This window comes from Geotrypetes seraphini, chromosome 3, assembly GCF_902459505.1.
Source record: "Geotrypetes seraphini chromosome 3, aGeoSer1.1, whole genome shotgun sequence".
Taxonomy (NCBI): Eukaryota; Metazoa; Chordata; class Amphibia; order Gymnophiona; family Dermophiidae; genus Geotrypetes; species Geotrypetes seraphini.
This window is the reverse complement of record NC_047086.1, coordinates 196,409,039-196,421,308: the sequence shown is the minus strand read 5'-3', so window position 1 is coordinate 196,421,308 and position 12,270 is coordinate 196,409,039. Positions and strand designations below refer to the sequence as shown.

General features: G+C 40.0%; 1 protein-coding gene across 2 annotated transcripts in view; it reads left to right on the top strand.

The window, feature by feature from the left end:
* Positions 1-12,270, top strand: part of SOAT2 (sterol O-acyltransferase 2) — a 117,911-nt gene that overhangs the window by 66,935 nt on the left and 38,706 nt on the right. For both annotated transcript variants that reach the window (XM_033939614.1, XM_033939613.1), the window contains exon 9: positions 9,087-9,216. In XM_033939614.1, coding sequence (XP_033795505.1) covers positions 9,087-9,216 — 130 coding nt within the window. The remainder of the gene's footprint in view (positions 1-9,086; positions 9,217-12,270) is intronic.

Genomic DNA, 12,270 nt, shown 5'->3' with positions numbered 1-12,270 from the left:
GACGATGGGAGGATTAAATCTTTTGCCCAGTTGCAGGAGGACTTTGATTTTCCTCCTATGGATGTGTTTGCTTATATGCAGATTCATCATTATATTCATTCCCTTCCCTCTTGCCATTTAATGGCTTCTCGCCAGGAGCTGTTGTCCACGGCATTCACCATTGGATCTCAAATCTCTGTCCCTCTTAGATTCCACCATCGCCACTTGAAGGATGAGTCCCCTCTGCTTGACCATACTAGATTGCGAGATGCTTGGGCTCATGATCTTCAAGTTGAATTGCCTGATGATGTGATATTACGAGCAATCAGAAAGTTATTTGTCTTTCGTAAATATACAACTTTTTGGGAACAACATTATAAGTTGGTCTTACGATTGTACATTTCTCCTAAGAGGGTTTATCTCTCTGGGTTTTGAGGTTTGGCTGCCTGCCTTCAATGTCAACAACCTTATAAGGCACTGTTTAAAGTCTTATTCCTGGAATTGTCACCATATAGCATAAATCCAATATCAAATTCCAAGCTTCCAACCTTTAGAATATTCTTTCTATGTTACTCCTTTAAATCCTTAACTGATGTTGCTACTTCTGTTTTAGCCATAGACCTCAGAAACACCCCTCCTCCGTCCCATAAAGGTTATGATCTCATAACGGGGAGATTCATGTGTAACCTCATCGGTCAAGGCTTAAATTTTTAATGGCTGATGCTCAATAATTTTATATTTATTTTGAACACTTTTTATACTTTAAAGCGACTAATGAAGTTTATGTACTTATCTTCAAAAGTGTTGCTGTACTTAGGCTGGTGGACCCAACATGTTTCGCTGCTGCTTCGTCAGGGATCCACTCTAAAGCAAAAATTACAGAATCATGTTACTAAGCCGCTCATGCAACTCCCTTAGTCCCATACTATAAAGTACCACAACCAAAACTTTTGCTGTCTCTTACCTTGCCGTTAACCACCATCCCGCATAGACTCTTAGGATACAAGAAATAACCATAGTCAATTTATCCTCCTTGCATTTAACTCTGGGACAAGCCTCTGTATTACAGCTGGGATTAGGTTTTGTCCCGGAGTCCCCTCCTGACTTTTTTCAACTTAAAGTAGCAGTTTTTAAATTCATAAGTAAGCTGCAATTGCGATTGTTTTTCCACCAAGGAAAGGAGGAAATCCAAGGAAGGGAGGAGGAAACCATTGATGATGATGTTGATGATGACAAGGAGGCGACTACATTGCCCGTTTGCATGAAACGTTCAAATTGGGTACCACCAGGAGTAATGGACCCAGCGATTTCCACCTTTAAAAATTTGTTAATGAAGGAGATTGAGCGAATACAACGGGATTGGCGATACCACCGTATCCCCGAGAATTTGACAAGTCAACAGCATCAGGGGCTCCAGGAACTGATATCAAACAACCATATAATCATTTTGAAGGCTGACAAGGGAGGGGCCATGGTGGTTTTGAACAAAAAGGACTATGAACAAGAGGCGAATCGCCAATTGCACGGCACCGTAGCATACAGGAAGATGCATCAGGACCCGACCGAAGAGCTGATCAAAAATATTTATGAGTGGGTATCAAGACACCATAAAGATAAAATGATTACTAAAAAAAAATATCATTTTTTGATACAAAAGTATCCATGGCGGCCGGGTATTTATTTTGTGCCTAAAATTCACAAAGGGGTGAACCCCCCACCTAGACGCCCCATAGTAAATACACGAGGGTCGGTACTGGATCCCTTATCCCAGTTTGTAGATTTTTTCTTGTGCAAGGAGGCTTCTAAAGTCAAATCCTTTTTAAAGGACACTTCCCAGTTTTTGAGAAAGCTGACTGAGGTACAAAGTACTGCAGATGAAATATGGATGGTTACTTTAGACGTAACATCTTTGTATACACAGATCCCTCAGGCCCAGGCTCTGGACATTATTAAGGAAATATTACGGACACGAGGAACCCCACATAGAATTTCTGGTACAGCTCACACGATGGGTGATTAATCATAATTATTTTGAATTTGGAGGGGAATTTTTTAACCAAATTCAAGGCGTAGCCATGGGGGCCACATTAGCACCTTTGGTGGCGACTTTATACATGTCGCCACCGACATGTATAAAGTCGCCACATGGCTAGATTTGAAGAACTATTTGTGTATCCCACTGCAGATTTTGGAGGAAAAATAATGTTGTGGACCCGGTTCCTGGATGATATCTTTTTTCTTTGGAGAGGTTCCAAGAAGGAATTATCAACTTTCATATCTTATTTAAACTCAGTAGATGTCCAGATTAAGTTCACTAGTGCATGCCACCAACAACATATTGAGTTTTTGGATCTTACAGTGATTAAAACTCCACAGGGGTTCTCCACTACTATATACAGAAAGCCTATGTCTCGTAATACCCTCCTACATTTTTCCAGTTACCATCCGTTTAAATTGAAATTTGGCTTACCGATCAGCCAATATTTAAGACTGAGGAGGAATTGTTCGGAGTTGGAAGAATTTAAACATCAAGCCAGCCTTATGGAACACAGATTTTCTCAACGGGGGTACACTAAGCGAGCTCTCAAACAAGCTTATTTGAGAGCTCTATATGCTCAAAGGGAATTATTATTGAAGGAGAAAGAGCAGAAGGAAGATGAGGACAAACTGATATGTGTTCTTCCATTCTCAGAAGCTTCTAAAGCTGTGATTCAATCGATGAAAACATATTGGCACATATTAGAATTGCATAACATCTTTACTGAATTCCCTCTGATAGCGTTTCAAAAAGGCAGGACCATCGGCCAGAAATTAAATTTCAAAAAATTTCACTCCTTCACTAGTAATGCGCAGGGTCACCATGGTAGATGTGGGAGATGCCAGTGGTGCAGCACCACCATAGAGGGTGGTAGGTGGGAGGCACCGGGCAAAAACATGACAGTAGTTTCAAGGCATAACACTGACTGTAATAGTAGTAATGCCCAGATATCTTCCATAATGTAATCCGCCTAGAACCGCAAGGCACAGGCGGAATAGAAATCCCTAATGTAATGTAATGTAATGTATGTCCTTGTAAACTGATTTATGTAGGGAGAACCAGTCGCCCGGTAAAGATCCGGTTAATTGAACACAAATCCCGTATAATTAATGAGATTGTGCAAGCACCAATAGTACAGCATATGAGGGTGTTTAAACATACAGTATCAGATTTAAGGTGGCGTGTCATTGATAGCATACAAGAAGGGAGGGTGGGAGGGAACACTGAAGAAGTTCTAAATGTGAAGGAACAGCGTTGGATCCACCGGCTCAATTCTGTGGAGCCGGCGGTTTAAATACTGAAATAGAGTGGGCACATTATTCTAACCCTAGCCGGTAGATTTGGGGGGTTAATTTATGAATGAATGGTCATTTGTTTTTTATGAATGAAGGGTCACCTGTTTAGTTAGTTTTTTTCGAGTGCTGATGTCAGCACCGAGCAGCCCTCTGATAGGTTTCAGGCTGGAGAGAGGGGGGCGGGTCTTTCAGTGTTTGCACTATAAAAAGAGACCTTAAGCAGGCTGCTGCCATCTTTTATCCTAAGAGTCTATGCGGGATGGTGGTTAACGGCAAGGTAAGAGACAGCAAGAGTTCCAAAAAGGCTCCCAAATATGCTGAAAAGAGCATCCCTGCAAAGAGGAAAAATCCAAGACATCTCTGCATTCCCACATCAGGAGCGTGATCAAGCGACACCTCCATAGGGAATAGTCTGGAGCCTCCACCTCCAGCCATTTGAGCAGAATGTATTTCAGAGCAATGAAGACTATCCACTTGAGAAATGTAGCAGCCCCCCTTCTGCGGGAGAAACAATGCAGGGGAGCACCAAATAAGAAAAGTGGGGAATGTTGGATAGTAATGTCCCAAAGGCGCTCCACAAAGAGAAATAAGGAGTCCCAATAGAACTGAATAACAGGACAGGTCCAAAACATATGTCCCAAACCAGCCTCAGGTGCCTGACATTGAAGGCATAAATCCAATATCAAATTCCAAGCTTCCAACCTTTAGAATATTCTTTCTATGTTACTCCTTTAAATCCTTAACTGATGTTGCTACTTCTGTTTTAGCCATAGATCTCAGAAACACCCCTTCTCCGTCCCATAAAGGTTATGATCTCATAACGGGGAGATTTATGTGTAACCTCCTCATCGGTCAAGGCTTAAATTTTTAATGGCTGATGCTCAATAATTTTATATTTATTTTGAACACTTTTTATACTTTAAAGCGACTAATGAAGTTTATGTACTTATCTTCAAAAGTGTTGCTGTACTTAGGCTGGTGGACCCGACATGTTTCGCTGCCGCTTCGTCAGAGATCCACTCTAAAGCAAAAATTATAGAATCATGTTACTAAGCCACTCATGCAACTCCCTTAGTCCCATACTATAAACTACCACAACCAAAACTTTTGCTGTCTCTTACCTTGCCGTTAACCACCATTCCGCATAGACTCTTAGGATAAAAGATGGCAGCAGCCTGCTTAAGGTCTCTTTTTATAGTGCAAACACTGAAAGACCCGCCCCCCTCTCTCCAGCCTGAAACCTATCAGAGGGCTGCTCGGTGCTGACATCAGCACTCGAAAAAAACTAACTAAACAGGTGACCCTTCATTCATAAAAAACAAATGACCATTCATTCATAAATTAACCCCCCAAATCTACCGGCTAGGGTTAGAATAATGTGCCCACTCTATTTCAGTATTTAAACCGCCGGCTCCACAGAATTGAGCCGGTGGATCCAACGCTGTTCCTTCACATTTAGAACTTCTTCAGTGTTCCCTCCCACCCTCCCTTCTTGTATGCTATCAATGACACGCCACCTTAAATCTGATACTGTATGTTTAAACACCCTCATATGCTGTACTATTGGTGCTTGCACAATCTCATTAATTATACGGGATTTGTGTTCAATTAACCGGATCTTTACCGGGCGACTGGTTCTCCCTACATAAATCAGTTTACAAGGACATACATTACATTACATTACATTAGGGATTTCTATTCCGCCTGTGCCTTGCGGTTCTAGGCGGATTACATTATGGAAGATATCTGGGCATTACTACTATTACAGTCAGTGTTATGCCTTGAAACTACTGTCATGTTTTTGCCCGGTGCCTCCCACCTACCACCCTCTATGGTGGTGCTGCACCACTGGCATCTCCCACATCTACCATGGTGACCCTGCGCATTACTAGTGAAGGAGTGAAATTTTTTGAAATTTAATTTCTGGCCGATGGTCCTGCCTTTTTGAAACGCTATCAGAGGGAATTCAGTAAAAATGTTATGCAATTCTAATATGTGCCAATATGTTTTCATCGATTGAATCACAGCTTTAGAAGCTTCTGAGAATGGAAGAACACATATCAGTTTGTCCTCATCTTCCTTCTGCTCTTTCTCCTTCAATAATAATTCCCTTTGAGCATATAGAGCTCTCAAATAAGCTTGTTTGAGAGCTCGCTTAGTGTACCCCCGTTGAGAAAATCTGTGTTCCATAAGGCTGGCTTGATGTTTAAATTCTTCCAACTCCGAACAATTCCTCAGTCTTAAATATTGGCTGATCGGTAAGCCAAATTTCAATTTAAACGGATGGTAACTGGAAAAATGTAGGAGGGTATTACGAGACATAGGCTTTCTGTATATAGTAGTGGAGAACCCCTGTGGAGTTTTAATCACTGTAAGATCCAAAAACTCAATATGTTGTTGGTGGCATGCACTAGTGAACTTAATCTGGACATCTACTGAGTTTAAATAAGATATGAAAGTTGATAATTCCTTCTTGAAACCTCTCCAAAGAAAAAAGATATCATCCAGGAACCGGGTCCACAACATTATTTTTCCTCCAAAATCTGCAGTGGGATACACAAATAGTTCTTCAAATCTAGCCATGTGGCGACTTTATACATGTCGGTGGCGACATGTAGAAAGTCGCCACCGAAGGTGCTAATGTGGCCCCCATGGCTACGCCTTGAATTTGGTTAAAAAATTCCCCTCCAAATTCAAAATAATTATGATTAATCACCCATCGTGTGAGCTGTACCAGAAATTCTATGTGGGGTTCCTCGTGTCCGTAATATTTCCTCAATAATGTCCAGAGCCTGGGCCTGAGGGATCTGTGTATACAAAGATGTTACGTCTAAAGTGACCATCCATATTTCATCTGCAGTACTTTGTACCTCAGTCAGCTTTCTCAAAAACTGGGAAGTGTCCTTTAAAAAGGATTTGACTTTAGAACTCTGAGGTCAAAATCTGAACTCCCGTTGCTACAATTCTCTTGTTGTATTGGTATGAACACTTTCTCAGTTACCCACTATATTGATGTTTATATTGATGCTTATATTTGAATGAAGAGAGATTCTATACTCAAATTTCTTTAATAAGACATTAACTATTTTTTCTGCGGCCCTCCAAGTACCTATAAATCCAAAATGTGGCCCTGCAAAGGGTTTGAGTTTGAGACCACTGGTTTAGGGAGTGAAGAACTTATGTGCCCTATAGAAGAATGGGACTTGGGTGTAATTGTATGTGATGATCTTAAGGTGGCCAAACAGGTTGATAAGATGAAGGCGAAAGTTAGAAAGATGCTAGGGTGCATAGGTAGAGGTATGACCAGTAGGAAAAAGTAGGTATTGACTCTGGTGAGACCTCATTTAGAATATTGTGTACAATTCTGCGGACTGCACCTTCAAAAAGATATAAAAAGGATGGAGTCAGTCCAGAGGAAGGCTACTAAAATGGTACATGGGCTTCATCATAAAGCATATGGGGACAGACTTACGGCCTCTTTTACAAAGCTGCGCTGGCAGCTGCGCTGCACTAACGGCCCCGAAGCCCACAGAGATTTAAAGGGCTTCGGGGCTGTTGTTGCGGGCAGCCACTTGTGCGGCTTTGTAAAAGAGGCCGTTAGTATACTTTAGAGGAAAGGTGTGATATGATAGAGACGTTAAACACCTACGTGGCATAAATATGTATGAGTCGAGTCTCTTTCATTTCAAAGGAAGTTCTAGAATGAGAAGACATAGGTTGAAGTTAAGAGGTGATAGGAGTAATCTAAGGAAATACATTTTTACAGAAGGGGTAGATGTGTAGAACAGTCTCCTAGAAGAAGTGGTAGAGACAGAGACTGTGTCTGAATTCAAGAAGGCATGAGATAGACACATGGGATCTCTTAGAGAGAGGAAGAGATAATGGTTACTGAGGATTTGCCGACTGTGTGCCATTTGGCCTTTATCTGCCATCATGTTTCTATGAGATGGGGGTTGACAAGCTGTATACAGTAGAAATATTGAGGATGTAGTTAGGTTTAGTATACATAGTGCAGAAGAGGTAACTAATTCTGAATTTTGATTCAGGAAATGTACCTGGATATAAATTATTCCAAACTAATTTCTATTTTCTGTAAGTCTAGGCAAGATACAAGGAGCAGCATTTTAAAAGGACATGCAGAGTGGAATTCCAATGGCCAAGTCAGGACATATGAAATTCCTATACTGTTTTACAAGAAGCTCTGCCAAATGTACAGCCTCTTCAAATAGGAGCAGGGATGCACGTCCAAACCTCTCCATATCCAGAGGGAACACCGCTTTCTGAAAGCTGGATGTGGAGAAAATCAATGTATCCCTACCATACATACAGATGATGTAGCAGCTTTCTAAAACCTCTGCTCCCTATGCAAGGAGCACTGATCCCAGAATTGGTGCCCCCCCCCACCCAAGTAAACCCCATCCTACGCAGGTTTTATCAACCCCCACCCCACCCACAATCACTTGACCCTCTCCAATATTATATTCACCCCTCTCTGACATTATTCTCACCCCTGTCCAATATCATTCTTATTTCTCACTGAAATAACCCAACCTCCCTCAACAGCAAAGTTACCCATCCTCCCCAATGTCATTTAATCCTCTCCAGCAACCTCCCCCCCCCCATGAGACCAATGCTCCCTCTAAATAGTGGCCAGATGTGTGCAGATTTCTTTTCACCTGAGCAACAAGTTCTAATAATCAACAATTTTTGATACCAGTATTAACAATGCATTTCTGTATATAGCACAAAAACATCACACATATGGTAATTGATTTAATTTAGTTTAATTAATGAGTTGTTGTTTTTTTATATCATTTTTATTATGGAGTCAACAAGAGAACAGGAATAACACAATGAACAAATGCTGCTGTATTTTTTTCTAGTTAATTAATGTTTTCTAGTTTAATTTTGCTTGAAAGTCTGGTCAGGTCAGTATTCTTGTGAGCGACCATAAAATGACCATGTAAAATGTATAAGCGATTGCTCACACACTCTGCTTAGAGGGAACATAGCTTGAGACCTCCATTTCTGGGTATGAGATTGACATGTGACAGCTTTCCCTGGTATCCTCCAGAGCCCAAGGCTCCCAAAATTGGCATAGGGTCATAAGCCCAACCTCTCCCCACCCTCAGGCACTGATCAGAAAGACAGGCAACAATAGCTCAGATTTGATGGCAAATTTTGGCTGTAAATGTGGCACAATGAGGTTAGAGAATCATTCGGCGATTATAGAGAATCGCTCAGAGCAATCATTTTAATATTAATGACATCATTGTACTACATTTGCATGGCAGTATTGGAGAGTGCTAGAAAACTCGGAAAAGACCTCAGTAAGCCATTTTGATAATCCACCGCTAAAATATATGCATGCTAAATCAACTGGAACCAGTGAGCACGTTAAAGGCAGATTTTAGTTTTGAGAATCTGCAGCCACTAGGGGTCAGGCTTCCATATATGGCCCCTGTTCAGAATGGCAGTTTAACATCTGGGCTTCTCTAGACTTTTAAATGCAGTACAATACAATAAATCAATTTCTAGACTGCATAACCAAATATTGCCATTTAAACATGGGTATGCTTCTAAAATAAGGGCCTTTATCTCCAAGTGTCTCTGGAACTTAGTTGAAAATAAAGCATTTGTACTAGTCTATATTCCTGGTCAATAAATTAAATGCATATATATAATGTAGTATGGACATAGCTTGCACTATGGCTGTATTCTACTTTATTCTGTTGTATGACAGTTGTACCATCTCATTCATTTTATCTGCACAGGGCTTTGGCTGCGTACTTTATTTATATTTCATCCTTGTGACTCTCTGCATTCCTGTCTTTATCAACACAAGCAAACAGCCTTTCAGTACCAAGACACTGATACAATCCATCTTTCATGCCACCCTGCCTGGTAAGGATTTGTTGTGATAATCCTAGAAGCTTTTTCTTAACTAGCAGTTTGAATATTCAAAACTTTATATCTAGGATTCCTCTAGTAACCCCAAATCAAGTTTCAAACTTGATTTCCAGGAGATGTATGGCATTTCAGTTTGGATAATGATTAGGGGATTAACACATAAGATGGGCTTTGCAGATCTTGCCTTGTGGAGGCATATGCACCTCTGATTTTCTTAGGAAACTTGAGGGCAAATCCATATCAGCTTATCCCCTATGACAGGGGTGTCCAATGTCGGTCCTCGAGGGCCGCAATCCAGTCGGGTTTTCAGGATTTCCCCAATGAATATGTATGAGATCTATTAGCATACAATGAAAGCAGTGCATGCAAATAGATCTCATGCATATTCATTGGGGAAATCCTGAAAACCCGACTGGATTGCGGCCCTCAAGGACTGACATTGGACACCCCTGCCCTATGATCAAGAAACAATAGGAAAATAGCAAAAAGCACTGGAATTGTTCACTACCACAGAGATTTTCCTAAAGTACATCTTTCTGTACTGTTGAAACTCCACCATGAAAATCTGAAGGAAGTAGCAAGGACAGTCAGTGTTACCAAGGAATGCTCCGTAAATATCATTCACATTATGTATCTCGAGATATTTCCCTTTTATAGCAGTAAAGTTAGTAAGACTTTTTAATAAACAGCTATGAAGCTATGGGGAATGTTAACAAATTGTCTTTGGAATTACACTTGGAACAGAATTTGTTAACTTTCCAAAAGAAACTGAAGGCTCACTTCCCTGTTTATGGAATTATGTTGGCATCATTATAGTCCTGGTGATAAGACAATGGTAAACAATACTGGCATCCTTATTCTGGTCTAATTTGGGGAATGATGATAAAGGCTGAGAATGGTTGCAGTCTGTTTGATGATATGAGTAACGCAGTCTTTGAAACTTTATATTTTTAATTAGCTATTGTGAATTGAATAACAGTGAACAGTACCTATGAATTTATAAATAAGTAAAATGGTGTGGTAGCCATGTTAGTCCACTTTTAAAGGTTAGTCCACATTTAATATATAGAAATTAAAAAAACAACCATAAAGGGAATAAGGTGAAACCTTTCTTTTATTGCACTAACAATACATTTTTTGATGAGCTTTCAGATGTAACCCTTCTTTTTCAGGTCAGAAATAAGCAAATGTTGACAAATCAGCATATATGAAACATAAATACATTCCAATGGCAGTCTCAAGGAAGGGGTGGGAAGGGTGAGAAACAGGGAGGGCTGGGTGAGAGGCAGAGAGGCATGGATTGGTGACAAAGCAGTAAAATTTTATGGTTTGTAATATGACAGAAAACCAAGTTCTTTGTTAAGTCCTGTCTGGTGGGTGTCAAAATATTTTATCATTTTGATTTCAAAGGTAGCACTATAGAAATGATAATTAATAGTAGTAGTAATACTGGATTGTCTTGAGCAGCGCCTTCGATCTGGTTGACCATGTCAAATTTCAGGAATGCTTGGATGCCTTTGGGATCCATGGCAGAGTAAATTCATGGTTCAAAGGATTCCTCGAATCCTGTTTATACCAGGTCAGGTTTAATAATGCTATTTCCACCACCTGGAAGAATCCATGTGAAGTTCCCCAGGGTTCATCACTTTCCCCTATACTGTTTAATGTATACCTTTCCTCTCTTGGCTCTAGAGCAGGGGTGTCAAAGTCCCTCCTTGAGGGCCGCAATCCAGTTGGGTTTTCAGGATTTCCCCAATGACTATGCATGAGATTTATTTGCTTGACTGCTTTCATTGTATGCTAATAGATCTCATGCATAGTCATTGGGGAAATCCTGAAAACCCGACTGGACTGTAGCCCTCGAGGAGGGATTTTGACACCCCTACTTTAGATTAAGTAACTTTGGTATAAAACTATGTAGTTACGCTGACGACATCATGATTATCATTCCATGTAGTACAACAGTTGCTAAACATAAAAGAAGGTTATAACACACTGTAAATTTGTTTTGCAGGTTTCCACATTCATCCAGTCAAAAATATATCAAACTAGATAAAAAATCATAAATGCACAAAAAAGTGGAGAAAAACAGACCTCATACACAGATGGCTGGGACTGCACTGTACCCTAAGCCGTTTGTATCATCACTGGTCAGATAAAAACCCCATCCATAAATATATAAGTCTGTCATGCATTCAGTGGACTCTATGGGCCTGTTTTATAAAGCCGCAATAGCGGCTGCAACATGGTAACGGCCCCAAAGCCCATAGAAATTTAAAGATCTTGTGTGTTTCTACTGCTACTAGCGTAGCTTTTGCCCATTCAGACTTCCAGGTGGCACATGGTAGTCTAGATATGATGTTCCATAAGTGTTTGCAGTTGCTTTTTTTTTCACAGAACACCTAACATGTATGATGTTACAATAGCCCAGTTATAAAAGGATAAATGCTTTAATTGTGGTTTTAAAATTGATCAAATAAAAAAGTGTTTTCAGATATGACAAAACTGTAATAATTTCCAAAATATATTTTTTATCAGCAAATTAAGATGGGTATCAATTAATAGGCCTGCATTTAACCCTTTCAGGACCAAGGGACATATTTGTCCCATAACTTTAAAATCCTATCAATTTTGATTAGGATAGTCTACAGTTCTAAATTTGATATGTACGGATTCCATATGATACTGCCTTTATGTAAACAAACTGGTTCCGACATTCATTCATTAGCGTCGTTGCCAGATTGACGAGAAGATTCACTTGCCACACTGTCCATAAGCCAGAAGTGTGATTTTTTTTAAAAAAAATAATGATATTTCACAAAAAAAATCAATTTTTTGGCATCTGCAAGCCCTTTTTACCATAAAAATGTCGTCAAAACCACAAAAATTGGCCTACGATCCTTATGGTCCTGAAAGGGTTATGGTAACATTAAATACCAGTAAGAAAGATTCATTGAAGATTGTATTGCCAATAAGGACTAGACCGCTACCTAACAAAAAATTATCCCAATCGTAACAAATTGGTTTTATCTAATTTTATTTCAGAAA